The sequence below is a fragment of the Scyliorhinus canicula genome, chromosome 18, assembly GCF_902713615.1.
Source record: "Scyliorhinus canicula chromosome 18, sScyCan1.1, whole genome shotgun sequence".
In the NCBI taxonomy this organism is placed as follows: Eukaryota; Metazoa; Chordata; class Chondrichthyes; order Carcharhiniformes; family Scyliorhinidae; genus Scyliorhinus; species Scyliorhinus canicula.
Window position 1 is genome coordinate 12,011,933 of NC_052163.1, and position 26,906 is coordinate 12,038,838.

The 26,906-nt window shown below is 49.2% G+C and overlaps 1 protein-coding gene across 1 annotated transcript in view; it reads right to left on the reverse strand.

Annotated features, from left to right (window-relative positions):
• Nucleotides 1-26,906, reverse strand: part of gnav1 (guanine nucleotide binding protein (G protein) alpha v1) — a 158,462-nt gene that overhangs the window by 48,202 nt on the left and 83,354 nt on the right. The window contains exons 5-7 of the mRNA XM_038777971.1: nucleotides 19,801-19,929; nucleotides 11,379-11,395; nucleotides 6,052-6,072 (exon numbers count right to left, since the gene is read on the reverse strand). Coding sequence (XP_038633899.1) covers nucleotides 6,052-6,072; nucleotides 11,379-11,395; nucleotides 19,801-19,929 — 167 coding nt within the window. The remainder of the gene's footprint in view (nucleotides 1-6,051; nucleotides 6,073-11,378; nucleotides 11,396-19,800; nucleotides 19,930-26,906) is intronic.

Sequence of the window (26,906 nt, forward strand, 5' to 3'; positions counted from 1 at the left end):
ATTGACGCCTACTTGTGACAATAAGCGATTATTATTAATAACTAAAACTTATAAGTTTCTCTACCTTCTAAGGCTCTAGTTCCTAAGCAATACCCATGTTTGTGCATTTTATCCATTCTTCATGCCATAGCCCTCTCCAAGTACAATAGAAACACAGTTGGAACTTAGCCAACCCTCACACATACCATGGAATCCCTACAGTGCAGGAGGCCACCATGTGGCCCATCGGATCTGCATCGACCCTCTGAAAGAGCACGCTACCTAGGATACATTCCCCAAACCCCGTAACCACACCTAACCTGCACATCTTTGGACTGTGGGAGGAAACCAGAGCACCCAAAAGAAACCCATGCAGACACAGGGAGAACGTGGAAACTCTACACAAAGTCAACCAAGGCCGGAATTGAACCCGGGACCCTGGTGCTGTGAGGCAGCAGTGCTAACCACTGTGCCACCATGCTGTCCCACAAATACCTTTGTCCAGCATGAATCTAACTATAGGTTTTACCCTTCCAGGTACAGAAACATTAAATCAAACTCACTTAAAACTATACCTTATTTGTAACATCTACCAATTCAAGGGGCTGGTTTAGCTCAGTGAGCTAGACAGCTGGTTTGTGATGCCGAACAAGGCCAGCAGCGTGGGTTCAATTCCCGTACCAGCTGAGAATTCCGAATTCTCCGTGTACCCAAACGGGTGCCGGAATATGGCGACTAGGGGCTTTTCACAGTAACTTCATTGCAGTGTTAATGTAAGCCTACTGTTATGCGGCAGGGTATTGAGAACCGCAAAGTGCATCATGGAGTTCACCTGACCCGCAACTTTTAATAAATTGTGGTGTGGGGAGCACACGGCCCACTCTACAGGTGTGGTACAGCAGAAATCGAAAAGTATTTTTTTAAAAGCATAACAATGTTTATTCTATGAACTCAAATTTACCTTTTAAAAACATACAGTGAGCATCTTAGCATACATCAATTCAAATACAACCCCCAAAGAATACAACACTAAGTAATCCTTAATAACTTCCCAACCATCATCCAGAAGATAAAAGAAACACCTTTTAACAGCAGCACATCAGGTTTACATTCACTACTGAAAATATTTATAATTCCGAATTCACCAATTGATCAAGAGATAGTCTTTTCATGGCAGTGAGATCAACAGTACACCTGCTTGGTCTGGCTTCAGCTCCAACACTGAAAACGAAACTAAAACACACCCTGCAGCAAACAGCCTAAAACAAAAGTAAAACGCTGACAGACACCCCAGCTTGACCCACACTCTGACATCACTAATAAACATCCAGTTCTGAAAGGTACATTTCTTAAACACCCATTTCTTAAAGGTACTCTCACGTGACACTACTTGTAACAATAAAGATTATTTATTTATAGATCCCTTAAAACTACCTTGTTTTCCTCACATTGGGAATTATCAAGAGATTTTACATCGAAATGTGTTATTGTTTCCACTCTTCCAGGGAGATTTAATTACTGAAGGGGCAGATTGATAGTAAGGAGGTCAGTTACATGCCAGCACACAATAGGATGGAACCAACATTCCTGACTTTATTTGTACATTTGTGTGTTCAGTATCAATCTGGGTTGGATTTAAACCCAGGTTCAGAGGTAGAAGGGCAGACCCTTAACCACCCAATAAGCTAAGGGCTGCTTTTTTGTTACTTTGATGCACTGAGCTCTTCAAAGTAATTGTTTCCAATACACCACAGGGAAGCACTGAATAAGTCAATACTGAACTACAGAAGAGATGATTTCCGATAATAGCTGATGCAAGTTCAAGCAGTTTATTGAACAATCAGCGGGGTTTGGTGACAAACAGACTGCATCACCTCCCCCTCCAATACCCCAAGTCACTGCAATTAATTCTTAGCTCGAATGGAATAAGATATTCCAAGACTCAGATACCGACCCATATCTCAGGAGGTTCTTTCAACACAGTATACAAAGAACAAAGAAAAGTACAGCACAGGAACAGGCCCTTCGGCCCTCCAAGCCTGTGCTGACCATGCTGCCCGTCTAAACTAAAATCTTCTATACTTCCTGGGTCCGTATCCCTCTATTCCCATCCTATTCATGTATTTGTCAAGAAAAGAACAAGAGGTAGGGAGGGAAACATTGAATAAGTGTTTGGGGTTTAACTGTCACTTGACAACAGCTCCGCCACAAACCACCTTCTGGATACAGTGACCGCAATGCAGTGATGCTAATTTTCCCCGCAACAGCCAATCAGCGGCTCCATGTGAGCACTTAATGCCTGGTTGATGATCCCACCCACACCCCAACCTCTCTCTGTGTTCCAGCTTTCCCGATATCCACACTATAATGATTTCCCCTCTAAATCACGTGGTATTAGTCAAGAAGAACTGATTGTTCTGCCCAGTGACCTGCCTGACATTTATCCCAAAAGCAACATGGGTAAAATCCTGGCCATTCATCTCATCCCTGCTTGACTTTGCTCTTTGTAAACTGGCGACAAAAAAAAATTTCTCCACCACTAGATTTTAGATACAATTCACTATTTGCTTTGGAATGTTCTGAAAGACTCTGGCCAGAATTCTCTGTTTGGGAGGCTAAATGTTGCCGCCAGGACTGAATAGCGTGCGATTCACACTTCCTCTGGGGGGGGGGGGCGGTGTTCGGTGAGTGAGTCAGGCTATGAAAACGGGCCAGCATTCTGCCGGTGCAGATTTAGAGCAATTCCTGCACAGTGGGCATTGTGACTGCTGCGGCTGGATTTCGCGCCGAAACGCCTGACAGCTGGAGCTGTTTTTAACGCTCCACTTACTCATTGCAGCCACGAAGGTGGTTCAGGGAAGACCCACCCCCGATTTCAGCAGTCTGAAGTGGACCCACGTTCCCCATGGGGGCACACCCTCCCGATTAGCGCCTGGGAGGTGGTGGTAGAGGCAGTCAGCGTTGCCAGCCTCACCAGCCTCACCAGGAGGAGACAGATGGTGACCCGGAGGGGTAGGGGGGTCACTGGTGAGCCCTCTGGCTGAGGGGCAGAGAACCAGGGAGGGTTCTGAAGGCGGTGCGGGTGTCCCCTGGGTGGGGCGAACTCTGCTACTCCCCTGCTTCCTCTGCAGTGGGGCAGTGCTTCTGAGGAGCGCCAACACCTGGTGAGCCAGTGATCGAGCTTGGCCACACCTATCCTCTTGATGAAACAGGTGGGCTCCCAGATGACCAGCCGGAGAGTCACGGAGGGGTAGAGCATGAAATGACAAAGCTGCCAATCATATTAAAATCCATGCAAATGACAGTTTTGCATGGATCCACCAACGTGGGACGCAACTCTTGATATCGCCGCCAGCGAGGGGCTGGAGCATGGCGGCGGAATCAGCGCTCTTCCATTTTGCGCGCTTCTCCGCCCAATCGCGTTTCTCGCTGCCGGTGTCGCAAAGCGGAAAATCCAGTCCTCTATACGTAGAAAAAGGGGGGGAAAAAACATTCATTCTATCTTTCCAAACTGCAACATGCTCCCTCCTCCCTGTCACTATCTACACCATCTCCTATTCTTAACCACTCTTACAAGAAACCCTACAGCGTTCTCCCACATTTCCCCCTTCCATAAAAATAAAATCAGCAGGTTAAAAACTCAAGGTTGATGTCACCAAACTACTTTGTCATTGACCTAGTCGTCCCCCTGCTCTTTTTCCTCCAAGCTTGCTGCTCCCTGGGCCCTCCTTTGTTTCTCGATTTGAAGAGATAGGTCATTCATTCACTGCAGGAATGAGCACAGCCAGTCATACACAAGGTATTAATGGCCAATTACCCAGCTGGTAAAAGCAATGGTCATTACTACATCTTAGAAGGATTTTTAGGCAGCAAAACTGGTACATTTTGTACGAAACTTACCAAATAGCGGGAACATCCTGGGACAACGTTTCTGTATGTAAACTATGATGAACGCAAGACTAATAGTTGGCCAAAACCCATGTCCATTTTCTGCCCCGACACTTCTCATCCAATGTGCTTGGTCAAGTGGCCAGTCTTTGTATGTAACTCTCCACAAAGAATTTCAACGTGCTATCGAACCAGAGTGCAAAGTCCAATCGTACCCTCACCCGACATCTACACGTGCTCTTCCCAGTGGGGCTCTCTGGGGAGGGGGGGGGGGGGGGGGGGGGGGGGGCGGTGGCTGTCGGTGGGGGCGGTTAAGGGGATAGTGCAGGCTGACCCGCTGGGGTTCTCCCCCCCCCCTCCCCTCCCCCCCCCCCCCCCACACACACACACACACACACACACACACACACACACACACACACACAATCGCTCTGATTCATTCTTTCCTTTACAAATATGCACAACCTCAATTCAATTTCTGCCTTAAATCAACAATGGGGAATTGAACCAATGACCTGGGCCATCACTGTGCTGGAGGTACCAATCAACTTTTGGGAGAATGGGGTTTAATTCCTCCCAGTGCTCCTCCCTCCGTCTGTAGCAGCAACCGTTTATCGTGGATGAGTTAGGAGCTTGCAATGATCAAGAACTCACCACCTGCTGATAACAAATGTCACGCCAAGCTCAAAAAGTGTTTTGCTTTTATCAAATTTCAAAAAGTATTTCGCTGCTCCCAGCTCAGAGCTGATGGCGTGGTTAACTGATAAGTGATGAGACGCTTAATGTTCAAATCAAAAAGAAATGGAAAAAAAAACTGGCATTCTATCAGCGGCACAAATTAAATTGCAGCTGATAATATTCCTCCCAGGGGACAGTTAATAAATATTCAAGCAAGTGCTGCTTATTTAATGAACTCCAAGACATGTAGCAACTCATCAAAACAGATAAACACTCAAAACTGCACATTTCCTTCGCTTTAATCTTCGCAGCAATCTGTCCCCAGGACTTGTGATCTGTTTGCATCTCTATTCTTGAAGAACGAAGCTGCAAGTTGAGAAGGTTCGGCCAGTTCTGCACTGACTATAGATGTGTTATTTACAGCCGTTCAGACTCTGCATCGACTCCAATAGCTTCAGACCGGCCGGTAATGGTTCTGATATTGCCATTTATGTCTACTGGAGACCCAAAGTTCCTAACCGGGGACAGTCCGCAAGGTTTCACGGTGGGGAGGGGGGGGTTCCCAGTAAAGGGCCAATTTAGCGTGGCCCATCCACCTACCCTGCACATCTTCGGGTTGTGGGGGCGAAACCCACGCAAACACGGGGAGAATTTGCCACACGGCCAGTGACCCAGAGCCAGAATTGAACCTGGGACCTCGGCGCCGTGAGCAGCAGTGCCAACCACTGCGTCACCGTGCTGCCCCGACACCATTATTATAGCGGAGCACAGCTGAGAGAAAACAACCCATGCAAATTTTTTTAAAAAATAATCCATTCGTGTGATGTTGGCATCGCTGGCTGCAGCAGCATTTATTGCTCATTCCTAATTGCCCTTGAACTGACTGGCATGCCACGCCATTTCAGAGGGTATTGTAAGAATCAACCACATTGCCGTAGGTCAGACCAGGTCAGGGTGGCAGATTTCCCTCCCTAAAGGAAGTTGGTGAACCAGATGGGTTTTTTCCGACAATGGTTTCATTAGACTTTGAATTGCAGATTTTTATTGAATTCTAATTTCACCATCTGCTCCGGTGGGATTTGAACCCGGGTTCTGAGAGCCGGGCTTCTGGATTACTAGTCCAGTGACAATTCCACTGCCACCCGGCGCCGTGGTGGGTAGGATAAGGAGCACGGAAGCAACCTGCCATGAGCCCCCCCCCCCAAACACAACGAGGACCCTAGGGAAACAATGATTGATCACCCCGTGGACTACGAGCTCCCCAGGTAGGGGGCGGGGGCCAACCACCTGGGGCTTGTTATGAGCAAAGTATAAAAGTAGGCCCAACTCGGCCTGGTGTAAGACATCTTTTCAGGTGGGACTGCACTGGGAGTGAGGTGCTGCACTTCGCAGACTATTGTAAACATGTAAATAAATCCATCTTCATTTACGACAGCTTTCCTCCGAGTTAGTGTTCTGGCAACTATGGGATAGCTAGTGGCATATTAATGAGTGGGACGACGGTACGGAACGCCTCTGTGCGTTCGCCTCAAGGACCCTGGCGGATGCCAAGCGCCGTTACGGTCAGATTGAGAAGGAAGGTCTGACTATCATCTTCCCAATTAGGAAATTCCATCAGTACGAAAACAGATGACACTTTGCCATCGTGACGGACCACAAGCCGTCGCTCGGTCTCTTCCGGCATCCCACCAATTGTTTTTGGCCAAGATCCAGTATTGGACCCTTCTGCTTGCTGCTTATGAATACACTTTACAACACTGCCCAGGTAGATTGCCCATGCAGACACCCTCTGCCACATGCCTTCGCCCACGAGCTCCCCGCCCCCCCACCTGTTGTGGATGAGGTGATTGCGACATTGAATTTTTTTGGGCATCTTACCGGTGACGGCTGCCCATCTGGGGGCATCGCAGATGAAAGTGTTCGATGAAAGGTCTGGAGCTACGTTTGGTGGCCAGGTATCAATGGGGCCATCGAGTGAGTTGTAAAAAAAAAAAACTGTCCGGTGTGGTGGGAATTTCAGAAACTTCCGTCAGGGGCCCTTCCCCACCTTAGCGAATGGCCGGGTCGCCCATGGATTTGCTTCCTCGTGGATTTTGCGGGACCGTTCGTGGGGTCCACGTTCCTGGTATCATGGCCCTCTCCAAGTGGCTGCAGGATGACCTTCATGACATCCAGAGTCACAATCGAGAAGGTCAGGGGATCTTTCTGCGTCCATGGGATCCAGGATGTATGGATAATGGACAATGGCACAATTCCCCTTCAATTACCATACAGCACCCACTGTGACCAGCAGGATCGCACCAGCAGAGATTTTGATGGGTCGGCGGCTCAGGACTTATTGAGTCTGACTTTTTCCAACCTCAGTGTAAAGGTCGAGCGGCAGGCGAGACGGCGTGGTTTGAGGGTGCCGGAGTGAACCTTTCGCCTATACCGGGGCATCATTTATGCACGGAGATTTGGCAATGGTGCATTGTGGCTTCGGGAGTGGTACTGGGCTGGACTGGCCAGGTTTCGTATAGGATTAGAGTCCAAGGAAGAACCTTTAAAAAAACATTTAACCAGGCGCCAGCCCGCCAAGACGCGCCCACTGGCGGTGCTACCATTGCCGCCACAGCAGGAGCCACCCCTCGGGCTGTGGGCTCAGCCGCCCGGGCTCCCGCCCCTGGTCCAGCAAGAGTGCCGTGCAACAGGTTCCGACATGGGCAATGTGTCCGGCACCGAGGAGTGGGTGGGGAGGGGGTGTCTTAGCTCCCATGGGGACACAATCATTGGTCTCCCCTTGGGGTGGAGGCCAAACACCTGGGGCTGGGGCTTGCTATGAGCAAGGTATAAAAGCAGGCCCAACTCCGGGCCTGGTGTAGCAAATCCTCCCAACCCTGCTCCGCCATTCATTATGATCATGGCTGATCATCAAGTTCAATACCCTGATCCAGCCTTCCCCCCCATAGCCCTTGAACCCTTTAGCCCCAAGAGCCATGTCTAATCCATTCCTGAAATCAAACAACGTTTTGGCCTCAACTACTTTTTGTGATAATGAATTCCACAGATTCACCTCTCTCTGGGTGAAGAAAGGTCTCCTCACTTCAGTCCTAAAAGGTTTACCCCTTATACTCAAACTATGACCCCCTAGTTCTGGGCTCCCCCACCATCGGGAACATTCTTTCTGAATCTACCCTGTCTAATCCTGTTAGAATTATATAAATTTCTATAAGGTCCCCGCTCAGTTTTCTAAATTCTAATGAGTATAATCCTGACTGCTTTAGTCTCTTCTCATATGACAGTCCCGCTACCCCAGGAATCAGCCTGGTAAACCTTTGCTGCACTCCCTCCATAGCAAGAACATCCTTCCTCAGAGAGGGGCACCAAAACTGCACACAATACTCCAGGTGTGGCCTCACCATTGCCCTATATAATTGCTGTCAAACATCCCTGTTCCTATACTCAAATCCTCTGGCTATGAAGGCCAACATACCATTTGCCTTCTTTACTGCCTGCTGTACCTACGTGCTTGCTTTCAGCGACTGATGCACGAGGACACCAAGGTCTCGCTGAGTATCCACCTCTCTCAATTTACACCCATTCAAATAATAATCTGGCTTCCTATTTGTGCTATCATTGGTATCATGTAGGAAAGACGATAGACGGTTTGCTCAAAACAAGCTCCTACAACCATGTTTTTGTGATGTCGATTGAGAGATGATTGGTCAAGACACCAGGGACAGGGCAGCACAGTGGCGCAGTGGTTAGCATTGCTGCCTAACGGCGCCGAGGTCCTAGGTTCGATCCTGGGTCCGGGTCACTGTCCGTGTGGAGTTTGCACATTCTCCCGTGTCTGCGTGGGTTTCGCCCCCCACAACCCAAAGATGTGCAGGGTAGGTGGATTGGCCACGCTAAATTGCCCCTTAATTGGAAAAAAAATTAATTGGGTACTCTAAATTTATAAAAAAAGAAAAAAAAAAAAGACACCAGGGATAACACGCCTGCTGTTCTTCCAAATATGGCCCGTGGAATCCTTTACATCCACCCGAGGGGGCAGGGGGCACCTCGGGTTTAACGTCTCACCCCAGCGACAGCACCGCTGACAGTGCAGCACTTCCCTCAGTCCTGCACTGGTATGTCAGCCTGCGCTTCGGTCCAGGAGCGGGATTCGAACCTTCAGAATCAGGGCTGAGAGTGCTATCACCCGGTTCACCGCTGACCATCCCAGAACACAAGTGGCTTTGTACAAAGGGCAGTCAATGTCTGAAATGGTCTTTGGACTAATGGCTGGGGAGATGGAGACTCTTTAATCGGTGAAGCAGTGATGGAGTTGCGGTGGGATTGGGAATCAAAGGTCTTGATGGAGACTCAGCTAACTGGGTCAAATGGCTCTCCTCATCTGTACTTATCCTCTCGAATAAGGAGCCATCAGCTACTCTTCATTCCTCTCACAGCAGTTATTGTAAACTCTTAACACAAGAGGCTTCACTGGGCAATCCTCGTCTTTATAGAGTAATACAGAAAGAGAACATTCAGCCCATTGAGTCGGCATGGTAGCACAGTGGTTAGCACTGCTGCCTCACAGCACCAGAGACCTGCGTTCAATTCCGGCCTTGGGTGACCGCGTGGAGTTTGCACGCACTCCCCATGTCCTTGCGGATGCTCCGGTTTCCTCCCACAGTCCAAAGGTTAGGTGGATTGGCTGTGCTAAAACTGCTCTTTAGTGTCTAACGATGTTCAGGTTAGGTAAGGTCCTCTTTCAGAAAGTTGGTGTAGACTCGATGGGCTGAATGGCCTCCTTCTGCATTGTATGGTTTTAGTAATGTTCTTACCCCATTAAGGGGTGGCACAGTGGTTAGCACTGCTGCCTCACGGCACCAGGGACCTGGGTTCAAGCCTTGGGTGACTGCGTGCGTGGAATTTGCACATTCTCCTGGTATCTGCTTGGGCCAAATTGCCTTCTTTTGAACTGTAGGGATTCTATGAATTATGTCCTTTACTTATAAGTGTTTATTCAATTCCCATTCGAACCATAACCATATTTCAGGAAATGCTGCGTAACAAGAGAGCACAGATTTATTCCAATCACACAAAACTTACAGAGGTTGGATAACGAAAAGTCTCCACCCAGGGAGCGCTCTTCACTTCAATAACAGTCCTGCAGCAGGACTTCAGTCGTTCTTCAAAGAGGGAATTGTACAGTTCCAATATTGAAAGAGTTCTCAGCAAGGACCGGAAATGAGGAGAGTGTGGTTAGACTGGGAAAGTAACAGCAGCAGAACTATGATGGGCTGAAGGGCCTACTCTATACTCCGACAATGCGTGTATAACCTGCAAGAAAAGCCTTAAATTGGTCAAAGCAATACGGTCTTCATCTATCAAACATACACTTTGATAGCTAATGTGATACTACCGTCAATGTCCATGTAAGAAAAGAGGCAGAGGAATGAGGTATAGTGTGGGGACGTGGGCGAGGTCACTGACACGAATCAAACTCAATTAATGCCGACCTTTTCTCAGATACGTTTGTGCTGGAAACTAATTTGGATGGAAATAAATGTTCTGAAATTCTATCAAAGTGAGCTCCGTCAATCAGGGGTAATTATCTTCCATTAATGACCAGCTCTGTGACACGCCAAACTGACGTCTTGAAATCCCTGACTAATAAAGTTCAACGTGAGACAGGCAGCAGAATTCAGATTGCCAGCTGGAACTCCACTGTCTGGTTCATTGTCAGACACGGTGTTGAATAACGCCACCTTGCTCTGCCGAAGGGCCACAATTTTACAGTATACACAGACAGTCAGGTCCGCCTGATGTTAGAACAGTGTCCAGTCAACTCCCGTCAATCATGAGCCTCTCTATCGCAGGTTAGTGCACCCGCATAAATGTGTTTGGACACCAAAATGCGGTTCGCAGGTTCAAGCTGCTCATCCATAGTTAGAACCCGTATTAAAATTGTAGGTTATTAATCTCTCGTCTTTCCCACACACAAACTACGCACTGTTCACGTACCACCTCTACGTATGCACAAGTTCACAGTTTGTCATTACTCCCTGTGTGAGATTCCATAGGAACAGAACCCCTATGAACAGCAGGAGTTGACTGGAGAACATGCACAATGTAACGAGAGAAACTTTCCATTTTTAAAAAATCCCATTCTTTAAGTTACAAAGCCAACGCACAGAGTAGACAGAACTAGCCCTTAATCCCGCTCATTGTTTGCTCCAAAAAACAATTCAGATTCAACCAAATTCATGGTCTCGACAAGAGAGACAACAAGAAAAAGCATCGCACCTCATCTTGGGCTCGATCTGACGCTTGATCTGAGCCAAAAGGCCCAGAAGTGATAAGAGAGGAACTTTCCTGTTAAGCATTTTCAGATTGACTTGAAGCCGTCTTTAGAAAAAGGCACCACAAAAGATCCAGGAAATTTTCACTTTAACTTCGCTACCATAAACATTTGTTTTAAATCAGCTATTTTGAACTTTGGCTGACCCGGGATTACTAAACTTTCGGCCCATCCACACCCTCTGGTTATACACTTGGATTTATATCCTGAAAACTCTACGTAGGAACAAAGTCACGAGCAGATACTGTCTGGAAGGAGCTACCGAGATGGTTAATTCGTTAACCCAGCGAATGCCAAGAATTAACCCCTCAATGCAGCCATTAGCTCAGTGTTCTGATATGACTGTCAGTTTGCTCTGTGTATTAATTCAATCCCCTCTGCAGCAGTGATAAAGAGAAAAGATGCGGGAGGTGGTTAATTCAATTTCTTTCACTGTAGAGTTCATCATTTAGTTTCACGCAAACATACACAAGGATGCAATGTGTGTGGACCCCAATTATACCTGCAACCTCGTACATTCTCCTTTCTCCAGCGTGCTCCCTTCCACGTGCCACTGTCTCATTCTGATGAGCGTTCCTGCCCAGTCTTTGTGCACAGGTCCAGGCCAACTACTCTGCTAGCTGTGCAACCGTGTGGGGCCTCACAGCAGACCCAGCGCTCAGCAGGCAGAGCTGAGTGACATACTGAAGGTCAGCCTGGCTGACAGCTGGCAATCTGAGGCCCAGTACCAAGCATTATTCATAATTGCCTCAGCCACGTTACGCACCATTAAAGAGGCAGAATGAGGCGTAATTGCTTTACTGACACGGTGATCAGATTAACAGATCAAAGCCCCGGTGAGATTTTATTACAGCTGCGCTTTAAATGACGGGGGCGAACATCCCATCTCCTCAAACAACAGTCATTTAATGGAATGTGCCGGTGAAACCACCACACGGTGCTTTCCGAATCCTTTCACAACGTCCTAGACTGTCCCTGTGAACAATTATTGAGCTGCTCCACAAGGCGGCCAATTCCACCCGTAGCAAAAGGCCATTCAGCCCCTCGAGTCCATTCTGCTACCCTTTTCAATCCATGATGAGTATTGACCTTCAAATCCATTCACCTGCCTCTGATGCAGACCCCACACGCACATTGAGAAGTGGAAATCCATCAAAATCAATCTTTAAAATTTCAATTGAAGCAATTCCAAAATTCCATCGTGTGAAGGTACGCTACTCGCTTTCCCACCTGCCTGGCCTGGTTTCACCTTTACATTGTCTCCACCCACTCCGCTCCACTGCCCCCCTTATTGTCTCCACCAACACCACTCCACTGTCTCCCTTATTGTCTCCACCCACTCCACTCCACTGTACCCCTTATCGTCTCCACCCACTCCACTGCCCCCCTTATTGTCTCCACCCACTCCACTGCCCCCCTTATTGTCTCCACCCACACCACTCCACTGTCCCCCTCGTCTCCACCCACACCTCTCCACTGTCCCCCTTATCGTCTCCACCCACACCACTCCACTGTCCCCCTTATCGTCTCCACCCACACCTCTCCACTGTCCCCTCTGCTCTCGAGTCCCTGTTCTGGTTGGGGGAGATTTACCACTTACGTTGAAACTCAGAGAATCTTAAAGACCTTCATGTCCAGTTAAGTCTTCACTTTGTTGTCCTGTTTTAAGTGTTTTTAATGGGACCTGTGTCTGCATTCCAGCTATGTAAAGTGACATGAATGTTATTTTATGCTGGGTGCGATGCAGGCTCACGTGACCCGATTACACCATTTGGGTTGGTCACTCCACTCGCTGACCCGCTCGGCTGACACCAATCCTCCCACTAGTGACCTCTCCCATTCGCCACTCACCTCACACCGAGTGTTCAGGGGAGGGGAAGCTGCCAGCCGTAGCTAGTCAGCGGTGGGGGTCGGGGAGCGGCGGGACGGTAGGGCCGGGGGGTGGGGAGAGATGAGTGATGAGAGGGTCGGGGGGGGGGGGGGGGAGAGATGAGTGATGAGAGGGTCGGGGGGGGAGGGGATGAGTGGGGGGGGGGGGGATGAGTGGGGGGGGGGGTCAGGGAGCAATGGGGGGAGGGTGGAGAGATGCTGTACACAGCAGGATCCCGAAAGAGATGTCAGTTGGGTCTCAAGGAGCATCACTCAAGTCTCAAAGTCAGACCTCACGGGTTTGGGTCTAACCGAGGTTTGAACCTGTCAGGCTGTGCGGAAGCTTCCAGACCCACAGTAGCAAGAAGCTTGGAGGTTGCGGGAACTTAATTTAGCCGAATGCTACAAATCAGCCTCTCGATGTTTGAATACAGGTTAAAGACGGGTTGGGCTTCCCGATGAACAATGTTGGGAAGTCCTTTAGCAAACATTAGCAAGTCACGCTCGCTCACTGCATGGCTACCTCGCCGGAATTAAGCCCCCCTCCAAATTAGGTTCCCCGCCAGCAAGAAATTTGAACGTTCACATTCACTTTTTTTAAAATTTTACAGTACCCCAATTAATTTTTTCCAGTTAAGGGGCAATTTAGCATGGCCAATCTACCTAGCCTGCACATCTTTGTGTTGTGGGGGCGAAACCCACGCAGGCACGGGGAGAATGTGCAAACTCCACACGGAAAGTGACCCAGAGCCGGGATCGAACCTGGGACCTCGGTGCCGTGAGGCAGCAGTGCTAACCCACTGCACCACCGTGCTGCCCAACATTCACATCTGCACATAAATGGCAAGCACCTGGTGAGGATTGAGCCCCTGGCCATGGCATTGAGGGAGTCAGGGAACTGGAGGGGCCTGGTGCGGGGTGGGGAGGAGCATAGAGTGTCGCTGTAGCGGGCGACCTGTTGCTGTATGTGGCGGACCCGGTGGGGGGGGATCCCGGAGGTGATGAGGATTCTTAGTGAATTCGGGGGTTTCTCTGGGTATAAGCTGAACCTAGGCAAGAGCGAGTTGTTCGTGGTGCACCCGGGGGATCAGGAGGAGGGGATTGGTAGGCTCCCACTGAAGCAGGCAGGGAAGAGCTTCAGGTACCTAGGGGTCCAGGTGGCTGGGAGCTGGGGGGCCCTGCACAAGCTCAACCTCACAAGGTTGGTGGAGCAGATGGAGGAGGAGTTCAAAAGGTGGGATATGTTACCGCTGTCACTGGCGGGGAGGGTGCAGTCCGTTAAGATGACGGTGCTCCCGAGGTTTTTGTTCCTGTTCCAGTGCCTCCCCATCCTTATCCTGAAGGCCTTTTTTAGGAGGGTCAACAGGAGTATCACGGGATTTGTGTGGGCGCATGAGACTCCGAGGGTGAGAAGAGTGTTCCTGGAACGGGGTAGGGATAGGGGGGGGCTGGCGTTGCCCAACCTCTGTGGGTACTATTGGGCTGCCAACGCAGCGATGGTGCGTAAGTGGGTAATGGACGGGGAAGAGGCAGCATGGAAGAGGATGGAGGTGACGTCCTGTGTGGGCACGAGCCAGCCTGGAGGCGCTGGTAACGGCGCCGTTGCCGCTCCCTCCAACGAGGTATACCACGAGCCCGGTGGTGGCAGCTACCCTCAAAATTTGGGGGCAATGGAGACGGCATAGGGGAGAAGTGGGGGGCTCGATGGAGGCCCCGATACGGGGGAACCATCGGTTTGTCCCAGGGAGCATTGATGGCGGATTTCTGGGATGGCACAGGGTAGGGGTTAGGAGGTTGAGGGACCTGTTTGTGGAGGGGAGGTTCGCGAGCTTGGGGGAGTTAGAGGGGAAGTTTGGGCTCCCCCCGGGGAACATGTTTAGGTACATGCAGGTTAGGGCGTTTGCCAGACGGTAGGTGGAGGGGTTCCCCTTGGTGCCCCCACGTGGGGTACGGGACAGGGTGCTCTCGGGGGTGTGGGTTGGAGGAGGGAGGATTTTGGACACATACCGGGTAATGCAGGAGGTAGATGAGGCCTCGGTGGAGGAACTGAAGGGTAAATGGGAAGAGGAGCTGGGTGAGGAGATTGAGGAGGGGACGTGGGCGGATGCCCTGGAGAGAGTGAATTCCTCCTCTTCCTGTGCGAGGCTTAGCCTCATAGAGTTCAAGGTGCTGCATAGGGCCCACATGACTGGAACGAGGATGAGTAGGTTTTTCGGGGGTGAAGACAGGTGTGCTAGGTGCTCGAGGAGCCCAACGAACCATGCCCATATTTTGGGCGTGCCCAGCGCTGGGGGAGTTTTGGAAGGGGGTAGCAAGGACGATGTCGAGGGTGGTGGGATCCAGGGTTGCAGTGGAGCCGGGAGTGCAGGAGGCGAAAGATGCCGGTGTTCTGGCCTTTGCGTCCCTAGTAGCCCGGCGGAGGATTCATCTTCAGTGGAAGGATGCGAGGCCCCCAAGCATGGAGGACTGGATCAATGATATGGGGGGGTTCATTAAATTGGAGAAGGTGAAATTTGCCCTGAGGGGATCAGTACAAGGGTTTTTTAGGCGGTGGCAGCCTTTCCTGGACTTCCTGGCGGAACGGTAGGGAAATAGATGGGTTTGTGGGATGTGGTGGGTGTTCTCTCTTTCCCTTTTGTTGTTTGGGGTTTTTTTTGTTTTTTGTTTTGTTTGCAGTTGCTTTTGAAGTTGGGTGGGTGTTGTTCTTGGGTTTTTACCGTGGTTGTTTTGTTAATATTGTTGTGTTGTTTATATTTTGTAAAAATCTTAATAAAAATAGGTTTTTTTTTAAATTAAAAAAATTGGCCCATGCTTGGGACTGACTTGTGGCAGTGCAAAGGGCGTGGAGGATGGCCAAGGAAGCGAGGAAGGGTTCGCGAGGAAGATTGGAGCAGGGACTGTGTGTCCCGGGAGGGACAGTGCAGGGTATCCGGGGAGGGACGGTGCAGGGTGTCTGGGGGGGGGGGGGGGGGGGGGGGGGGGGGGGGGGGGGGGGGGGGGGACAGTGCAAGGTGTGCGGGGAGGGACGGTGCAGGGTGTGCGGGGAGGAACGGTGCAGGGTGTGCGGGGAGGGGGGGGACAGTGCAGGGTGTGCGGGGAGGGACAGTGCAGGGTGTGCGGGGAGGGGGGGTGCAGGGTGTGCGGGGAGGGGGGGTGCAGGGTGTGCGGGGAGGGATGGTGCAGGGTGTCTGGGGAGGGACGGTGCAGGGTGTCTGGGGAGGGACGGTGCAGGGTGTGCGGGGAGGGACGGTGCAGGGTGTGCGGGGAGGGACGGTGCAGGGTGTGCGGGGAGGGACGGTGCAGGGTGTCCAGGGAGGGACGGTGCAGGGTGTCCAGGGAGGGACGGTGCAGGGTGTGCGGGGAGGGACGGTGCAGGGTGTGCGGGGAGGGGGGGGACAGTGCAGGGTGTGCGGGGAGGGACAGTGCAGGGTGTGCGGGGAGGGGGGGTGCAGGGTGTGCGGGGAGGGGGGGTGCAGGGTGTGCGGGGAGGGACGGTGCAGGGTGTCCAGGGAGGGACGGTGCAGGGTGTCTGGGGAGGGACGGTGCAGGGTGTGCGGGGAGGGACGGTGCAGGGTGTGCGGGGAGGGACGGTGCAGGGTGTGCGGGGAGGGACGGTGCAGGGTGTCCAGGGAGGGACGGTGCAGGGTGTCCAGGGAGGGACGGTGCAGGGTGTGCGGGGAGGGACGGTGCAGGGTGTGCGGGGAGGGACGGTGCAGGGTGTCCAGGGAGGGACGGTGCAGGGTGTGCGGGGAGGGACGGTGCAGGGTGTCTGGGGAGGGAGGGTGCAGGGTGTGCGGGGAGGGACAGTGCAGGGTGTCTGGGGAGGGAGGGTGCAGGATATCTAGGTGCCCTTTAAATATGGAACCCAGACCTTTGACCCAGTTCGGTAATAGTGGATGACAACTTACTGCAGACCTCCACGTGAGAATCATTGAGGGTCCCAGACAAGAACCCAACCATTTCCAATTTGCAAAACTGAGTAAATGTTACTGCCCCACAGGAGTGATGACGCTGACCTGCAGGTATCTGATATGCTAAAACAAACATTAATTTAATCACAGAATTAACTACATTAGCTGTAAAGAAATAGCTTTACAGTTAACAGTTGCAACAGTCCCGTAAAAGAGAAAACCTCAATTTACTTCTTATATTCCAATTAAGCAAACCAATATATTTCAAATACCACTCATGAATAAAGTTAACCACCAGGGTTTTACTTGCTTTTCTTCGTGCAGAACCTTTGGAGAGAACATGTTTCGGGACCAAACTGAAACCTCTCTGTTCAGATGAAAGTTCCTGGCTCAACTAACTTTTCAGACAGACCTGGCTCCTCCCATTAACTACATCATCTGTACCCAAAGCATAAGGCATTCTTTTGTCTCTTCTTACAAGATATCCCTTGATTTGTTTAGCCGGGACCAAACACAATACCCCTCATAAATTATCTGCACCCCAGGGGTCCTTCAAACATAAACAATATTGCATTAACTGTCTATCTGTAAACAAATAAATGGTTCTCAAGATCTATTAGCAGAACATTTCATCTTTGAATCAATGGTTACCTCACTTCTACGACACCTGAATCACTGCTCTAGTGGTCATACTGTCTGTATGCACCTTGACCCGGGTTTTAATAACATTACTGCAAAAAATGTACAAGATGACAATTTCTTCCATTCATCACACAAGCTCCTCGCTGACACATATTGAACAGCGCGGGTCCGCTGTCCCGGCCCCCAGCGGATTTTACTCTCACTTCCATGTTCGCCACTGACCCTAGACACTCGAATGGAAGATTCTGACCTGCAGTGCAGTATTGAGGGAGTGCTGCACTGTCAAAGGTGCCGTTTTCTATTTTATTTTTTACATACACACAGGATGCTAAACTGAGATTTAATCTGTGTGAGTGCGGGTTGTTGAATTGCAGATTGTTCACTTCAAACCGGTTTCTTTTTTGCTTCCTAGCCATTCCCATTCCGACAAAGAAAAACCCCAGAAAATGCGGAAATTCAGGCCAGGTAATAGCTTTACACATACCCGTGCTGCTTCACAAAGATTTCTGGAATATTACAGGTTATTCTTAGAAATAATTATGTCGTAATGTGCAAATGAAGATAATTCAAGAACTACAAAGCTCGACTCACATTCAAAGGCTCCAGCTCATCATACGACAGCAAGGGGGAAAAAAAACAGGCATTGAATACCACATCAAACGTGTCAAACTGAGAACAAACAGCTGCATATTCATCAGAGGCTGACATCACCTGGGGACTTCAATGGTCAATCTCCAGGGCACCAGACATCATTTATTCTGAGCGTAAGCGTGCCGGTGAGATGCACAGAGTAAGCTCCCCCCCCCCCCCCCAATCAATCCATCTCCAAACCCTGTGCTGGGACGTGAATCATACTCACAGTGTGGACGATGAGAGCAGATTCTCCACCGGCAGACCGGTTGCCATGTCAACCAGGTAGGACTGTACCCCCCCCCCCCCACCCACTGACTTAAATAATGCCCTTTGCAGCCCCCACCCCAACAACTTGCATTCATATAGCACGTAGAAGAACATCCCAAAGTGTTTCTAAGGAACAATATCAAACAAACATTTAGTACTGAGACACAAGGTGACGTGACAGGCAAATGGTCAAAAGCATGGCCAAAGAGGTGGGATTTTGTTGTCAGATGTGAGGCCTAGTTCAGTAGACCGTATTATATATACTCTTGGGTACTTCAACATTAAGTATTAACTACTAGAAAGTATATACACAAGTACAGTAAAGATCCAATCTGGCTGTCCACGTGCTTGCATCTACACACAGCTCTGTCCAACACTGCACTGACCCCGAGGGGTTCTCTTATATTAGGTTTCTAAAAAAAATTATTAAAAAATAAATTTAGAGTAGCCAATTCATTTTTTCCAATTAAGGGGCAATTTAGCATGGTCAATCCACCTACCCTGCCCCTCTTTGGGTTATGGGGACGAAACCCACGCAAACACGGGGAGAATGTGCAAACTCCACACGGACAGGGACCCGGAGCCAGGATCGAACCTGGGACCTCGGCGCCGTGAGGCAGCAATGCTAGTGTATAGGTTTTTAAAATTTGTTCAAGGGATGTGTCCACCGCTGGCTGTGCCAGCATTGATCACCCGACCGTGACTGGCTTGCTGGGCCATTTCAGAGGGGCATTTAAGAGACAATCACACGTCGGCCAGGTAAGGATGGCAGATTACCTTCCCTGAATTAAAGGACTCGCTAAAGGAAGTAAAGGGAAGTAGGATATTAGTGAATTGGTGATGGATATTAGACTTTTTAATTCAAGATTTTTTGTTCCTTTAGTTGAATTCATATTTCACCATCCGGCCGTGGTGGTGTTCGAACCCAAAGCTGCAGAGCGTTGCCGCAGGCGTCTGGAGTACTAGTCCAGTGATAATGCCACTACGCCGCCATCTCCCCATGTGTATTCCCACGAGTGTGTTAGCCCTTCATGTGCCAGACCCTTACCCTACAGTTTCCAGGAGTGTCTTATCGGAGGAGAGAGAAGTAGAGAGGCGAAGAGATGCAGAGAGTGAAATCCAGAGCTGAGGGGAGTTGAAGACATGGCTACCAATGACGGAGATTAAAACTGGGGATGCACCAACGTGAAGCGAGTGCCCCACGGCCCAGCGCCTCAGAACGACCAGGCGCCTGGCCTCAGAGCACTGAATGTTAAAGCTTTGAAGGCCATTTGGCCCATCAGGCCTATGCTGGTCCTTTGGAAAGGGCTTTGATAAATTAGTCGCATAGACCACCCATGACCTCCCCCGCCACGCACATTCCTCACAGTCCTGCAGATTTTTTCTTTTTCAGGTAGTCCTCCAGACCCCTCCTGCGCGCAGCAACCAGCTGCCAGGTTCCCCCCCCATTCCCCCCTCCCCTCCCCCCATCATTCTTCTGGCAATTACCTTAAAGCCGAGCCCTCTGGAGTTACTGACCCTCCTGTGGAGGACCAGGGAGCAAATTGTCAGATTGCCCGATTTGTAGAGATCATTGATCGTAAATAAAAAGCTGATGCTTACCGGATGATCATGTTAGTTATTTTGAACTGAGTTTCTATAACGCCGGTCGTTCGTAAGCGGACCCGCAGCAGATCGGTCTGTGTGGATTTGTACTCGGGCGCAGTGATTCGACTCATGTTTCGGAAAAAACTGCAAAGAGCAAAGACAATCTTTAAACAAAAAGCTGGGTAAATAACAACAACAGAATATTGCATTTTCCTTCTCTTTTAAAAAAAAAAAATTTTGAGTACCAATTTTTTTTTTCCAATTAAGGGGTAATTTAGCGTGGCCAATCCACCTATCCTGCACATCTTTGGGTTGTGGGGGTGAGACCCACGCAGACACGGGGAGAATGTACAAACTCCTGTTATGGGCCAGGGTTTAGAGAACCCCAAAGTGTATCATGGAGTTTACCTGACCCACAACTTTTAATAGATTGTGGTATGGGGAACACATGGCCCACTCTACAGGTGTGGTACAGCAGAAATGGAAAAGTATTTTTTAAAGCAAAACAATGTTTATTCTGTGTACTCAAGTTAACCTTTTTAAAACATAGTGAACATCTTAGCAACCATTAATTCAAATACAACCCCCTAAGAATACAACACTAAGTAATCCTTAATAACTGCCCAAACAACATCCAGGAGACAAAAGAAACACATTTTAACAGAAGCACATCAGGTTTACATTCGCTACTGAGAACATTTATAATTCTGAATTCACCAAATGATCAAGAGATAGTCTTTTCATGGCAGAGAGATCAACAGTAAGAACATAAGAACATAAGAACATAAGAACTAGGAGCAAGAGTAGGCCATCTGGCCCCTCGAGCCTGCTCCGCCATTCAATTAGATCATGGCTGATCTTTTGTGGACTCAGCTCCACTTTCCGGCCCGAACACCATAACCCTTAATCCCTTTATTCTTCAAAAAACTATCTATCTTTACCTTAAAAACATGTAATGAAGGAGCCTCAACTGCTTCACTGGGCAAGGAATTCCATAGATTCACAACCCTTTGGGTGAAGAAGTTCCTCCTAAACTCAGTCCTAAATCTACTTCCCCTTATTTTGAGGCTATGCCCCCTAGTTCTGCTGTCACCCGCCAGTGGAAACAACCTGCCCGCATCTATCCTATCTATTCCCTTCATAATTTTAAATGTTTCTATAAGATCCCCCCTCATCCTTCTAAATTCCAACGAGTACAGTCCCAGTCTACTCAACCTCTCCTCATAATCCAACCCCTTCAGCTCTGGGATTAACCTAGTGAATCTCCTCTGCACACCCTCCAGCGCCAGTACGTCCTTTCTCAAGTAAGGAGACCAAAACTGAACACAATACTCCAGGTGTGGCCGCACTAACACCTTATACAATTGCAACATAACCTCCCTAGTCTTAAACTCCATCCCTCTAGCAATGAAGGACAAAATTCCATTTGCCTTCTTAATCACCTGTTGCACTTGTAAACCAACCTTCTGTGACTCATGCACTAGCACACCCAAGTCTCTCTGAACAGCGGCATGCTTTAATATTTTATCGTTTAAATAATAATCCCGTTTGCTGTTATTCCTACCAAAATGGATAACCTCACATTTGTCAACATTGTATTCCATCTGCCAGACCCTAGCCCATTCACTTAACCTATCCAAATCCCTCTGCAGACTTCCAGTATCCTCTGCACTTTTCGCTTTACCACTCATCTTAGTGTCATCTGCAAACTTGGACACATTGCCCTTGGTCCCCAACTCCAAATCATCTATGTAAATTGTGAACAATTGTGGGCCCAACACGGATCCCTGAGGGACACCACTAGCTACTGATTGCCAACCAGAGAAACACCCATTAATCCCCACTCTTTGCTTTCTATTAATTAACCAATCCTCTATCCATGCTACTACTTTACCCTTAATGCCATGCATCTTTATCTTATGCAGCAACCTTTTGTGTGGCACCTTGTCAAAGGCTTTCTGGAAATCCAAATATACCACATCCATCGGCTCCCCGTTATCTACTGCACTGGTAATGTCCTCAAAAAATTCCACTAAATTAGTTAGGCATGACCTGCCTTTAACGAACCCATGCTGCGTCTGCCCAATGGGACAATTTCTATCCAGATGCCTCGCAATTTCTTCCTTGATGATAGATTCCAGCATCTTCCCTATTACCGAAGTTAAACTCACTGGCCTATAAGTACGCCTGCTTTGTCTGACTTCAGCTCCAACACTGAAAATTAAACCAAAACAACAAAGACACACCCAAGCTTTTCTCAAAGTGAAACTAAAAAGCAGAGCCACTGCTCAGCTCCACCCACACTCTGACATCACTGCAGTAACATGCGCAGCCAAACATTTCTTAAAGCGACATTCTCATGACACTCCACACGGACAGTGACCCAGAGTTGGGATCGAACCCGGGTCCTCAGCGCCGTAGACCCAGTGCTAACCACTGCACCACGTGCCACCCCTAGAATATTGCATTGTATCCAATTCCTCAAATTGCTTTCCAGCTGATGCATTCGTGTTGAAACGCAGTCACCATGGCAGCCAGTTTGCCCACAGGAAAATCCCATAAACTGACCACCAGGTGGGGTCATTCTGGCCACCAAAAAAACAGGAAGTAATTGAAGAGACACAAACCCCCTAGTGTATGGTCTGAGCGAAGGCTTGAGATGACCATGAGACCATAAGACATAGGAGCAGATTTAGGCCACTCGGCCCTTCGTGTCTGCTCCACCATTCAATCATGGCTGATATTTTTCTTGTCCACATTCGCCTGCCTTTTCCCCATATCCCCTTTTGGGCGGCATGGTAGCACAGTGGTTAGCACTGTTGCTTCACAGCGCCAGGGTCCCAGGTTCGATTCCCGGATTGGGTCACTGTCTGTGCGGAGTCTGCACGTTCTCCCAGTTTCCTCCGGGTGCTCCAGTTTCCTCCCACAAATCCCAAAACACACGCTTGTTAGGTAATTTGGACATTCTGAATTCTCCCTCAGTGTACCCGAACAGGTCGCACTCCACACGGAGAGTGGCAGTGATGTCTGCCTCTGATGAATAGGCAGCTGTTATGTAAGTTATGTTGTGACAATAATGAAGATTATTAATCAAGAACCTATCTATCTCTGTCTTAAAGACACTCAGCGATTTGGCCTCCTCAGCCTTCTGCGGCAAAGAGTTCCACAGATTCACCACCCTCTGGCTGAAGAAATTCCTCCTCATCTCTGTTTTAAAGGATCGTCCCTTCAGTCTGAGATGGTGTCCTCTGCTTCTAGTTTTTCCTACAAGTGGAAACATCCTCTCTGCATCCACTCTATCCAGGCCTCGCCGTATCTTGTAAGTTTCAATAAGACCCTCCCTCATCCTTCTAAACTCCAACAAGTACCGACTCAGAGTCCTCAACCGTTCCTCATATGACAAGTTCTTCCTTCCAGGGATCTTCTTGTGAACCTCCTCTGGATCCTTTCCAAGGCCAGCACATCCTTCCTTAGATACAGGGCCCAAAACTGCTCACAATACTCTAAATGGGGTCTGACCATTTGAGAAGGGTGGGGAGCGACATGCGTCGATACGGTCTGGGGGTGGTACGGTTATTATGGGTTATTTTGTTGCATTTCATTGTTTGTCGTTATGTTTTATATTTTCTGTAAAAAATTCCAATAAAAATTATATTTAAAAAAAAGAGAAGGGTGGGGAGCGAGAGGCAGGCCTTATGGGATATACAAGATAGTGGAAAAGATACTGAACAAGTAAACCCGGAGGATTGCAGGAAACGTTGGAAACTCAGGGATGTATTGGGGGCAGGAGTGAAACACGGCGGTGTTGGGGGTGGGTGGGGGGTCAGAGGCTCAATGCGCCAACAAGAAATCTTGGGGTAAATATCTGGAGCCTCTGAACACAAAATAAGGGAACATGTGAGGTGGTGGCCCACACAACAAACATGCAGAATTACAGAGTGCACAGCACAGTAAAAGGCCATTCAGCCCATCGCATCTCTGCCAGAGTTTATGCTCCAGACAAATCCTGTCTGCCTCATCCAATCCTATCAGTCCATCTTTTCTGGGTTGAACCATTGGTTCAAACACCAATGGCTTCAACTTAATGCTGCCTGGAAAACCGAGGTCTTTCCAATCAGTGGCGAAACCGGACTCCCAACTCTGATTTGTCCTCCCTAAATCTTTGAGACGCAATTTAAAACCTCTGAACCTTTGACCAAGATTCTAGGCCCAATGCCAACATCTCCTTTGGCGTCTTGGTGCCAAGATTTTGTCACTTGCGATGCTCCCCCCCCCCCCCCCCCCCCCCACCCCCCGGGGCATTTACCATGTGAAAGTTGCCATATAAATGCCAGTTGTTGCGGTAGATGCGGTCAAGTTGTGAAGTCGACCGAGTGACATCTAACGTGGCACAAGAACACGTGCCCAATGATCGCGCTCACTACGGAAACACAGAACAACACTGGTCAAATCCAAGGGCAGAAAATGGGCAAATGGAATCCGATGTGGGAAAATGTGAGATGGTTGACTTTGGCAGGAATAATGAGAAGGCGGATTATTATTTAAATGGAGAGCGAATGCAGAAAGCTGGAGCACAAAAGGGACTTGGGGTCCTTGTTCGTGAAACCCAGAAAGTTAGCAAATGGGTGCAGAAGGTCAAAGGGAGGGCAAACGGAATGCTGGCTTTTATTTCAAGGGGGCTGGAATATAAAAGTAAAGAGGTGTTACGGCAAATGTACAAGGGACCAGTGAGACCACATTTAGAATACGGTGTACAGTTTTGGTCTCCTTACTTAAGGGAAGATATACTGGAGGAGATAATCCAGTCCGGCATGAGGTGGATTCGATGGGAAATCCGGTTGACAGGAGCGGGATGCCTCCAACTGCCGAGGTGCGCGGAGGCCAAAGATTCTTGCTCCGCATCATTGCGGACAGTGCACAGGGGGTTTACAAGGATGATCTCAGGTGTGGAGGAACTGTCATGTGAGGAAAGATTAAAGAGGTTGGGTCTGTACGCTGCAGAGTTGAGAGGAATGAGAGTTGATATAAAGAACAATACCGCACAGGAACAGGCCCTTCGGCCCTCTAAGCCTGTACTGGTCATGATACCACCCTTGGCCAAATCCCTCAGCACTCCTAGTGCTGTATCCCCCTCCACCCATCCTATCCATGTATTTATCAAGATGCCCTTTGAATGCCGTTAATGTATCTGCTTCCACAACCTCTCCTGGCAACGCGTTCCAGGCACTCATCACCCTCTGCGTAAAAGAAATATGATTGAACCATGGCAGAGTCTTAGGGGATTAGACAGAGTAAATGTTGGGAGGATGTTTCCTCTCATGGGAGAGGATAGGGCCAGAGGGGAAAGTCGCAGAATAAAGGGGTGCTCATTTAAGACGGAGTTGAGGAAGAATTTCTTCTCTCAAGCGTGGTGAATCTTTGGGATTCTTTACCCAAGGAAGCTGTGGAGGTCGAGACCTTGAACATTTTCACGGCTGAGATCGATAGGTTTTTAATCAGTTGGGGAATTAAATGTTACCGAGATACAGCAGGTAAGTGGACTGAATATGTGTGTTAAATCAGCCATGATCTTATTAAATAACAGAGCAGACTCGAAGGGCTGAATGGCTTACTCCTGTTCTTGTTTCTTATGGTCTTACAGACTAAGGGGCCTGTGTGTTCCCAGTGATCTGGACTTCCTCTCAAAATAAAGATTTGCATTCATTTCATGAGCACAGAACGTCTCAAAGTTCTTTGCAACCAACGGTCTGTTTTTTTTCTGGGGAAGTCACCGTTACGACGAGAGGAAATGCAGTTGACGATCTGCGGGGAGATCGCACAGAAACACCGGTGATCTGTCTCACCGAGGTTGGCCGAGGTTAAATATGGGCCCTGGTGTAGGAGAGAAGCTCACAGTTTTCCTTCAAATGCCGTGGAGCTCTTTAATCCACTGGGGGAGGCGATAGGGCAGCGGGGCAGTGGGGGGGGGTCAGCCGCTCGCCTGAGAGACGGCACCTCTGACAGGGGGGGGGGGTTAAGAGTGCAATCCAGAGAGCTACAGCTGATGCTGGAAACTCTGGACACAGCGCAGGTGGAAGGTGAAAAAGAAACACGGAACCTGCAGCTGAATGTGAATCGGCTGGGTCACTTCTGAAACCAGAGGCCTGCTTTTTTGCTTTTCGAACATGGAAGCAGGGATCCTATTTTAAGCCACCTCACTTCAAGCAACAAATATCAAGTCAGGTGTGAATCAAAGTGAAGTATCTCAATTGTCTCTGTAAGATCCCATCGCTTGAGGCCCACTTGCGCTCTCACTTGTCAAACTGAATCGGCCATCAAAATATTTCTCCGTATGTGTTTGGCTGATGACATGCCATTCACCCCTCCACTGTGATGCAAGTGCCAATTCTTACGTTGATCTTGAAAAGCTGGGGGGGGGGGGGATGGTGCCCAGGACCTGCCGGCGTTCCGGCTGGGAGACAGCAGCCAGGAAGATTCCAGCGTCCAGCTTCACGTTGGACCAAATGTCAGATTCCGAATGCTTGTCAATTCGGAATGACGTGGAAGCAGCTCCCCGGCGACTGGGCGGTTCAGGTAGAGTTCAGGTAGAGACACTGCTGTCACTGCCATCAGCCTCCCAGCAGTGATGCATGTCACTTTAAGACTATTCCAATGGTCAAACACAAGGCTGGAAAGGTCCAGTAACGGCCAAGGCAGCCAGTCCATCTGTTTAACTCATGGTGGCCGCTCCAGACTCTAGCTCCTCCTTCCACAGAACCTCGACAGTGCCGTTCGGCCCATCGAGTCTGACCACGGGTGTGGTCAGCAAGAACTCCTGCACGGGAACGGGAGCGGAAATTGTCTTGTCATGCTCTTGGCGTAGCATAAGCGGCTTCCTTGATGTGCACTCTGACAAAGGAAGGTTCAGACGTAGAGATAACTTCAACACGTTTATTGAACTATTTACAATTCTCCTACTCGGGTTCGCCACTGCTGTTAATCCTTCTATAGCTACTCAGACTGATGAACCAGTCTGCTACAATCCACGTGGTGGGTGTGATATTGAATCAACCCTGTGTCTGTACTCACTGAGTGTCTTCACTGGAAAGAGGAAGATCATGTGTGCTGTGTCCTTTTATATG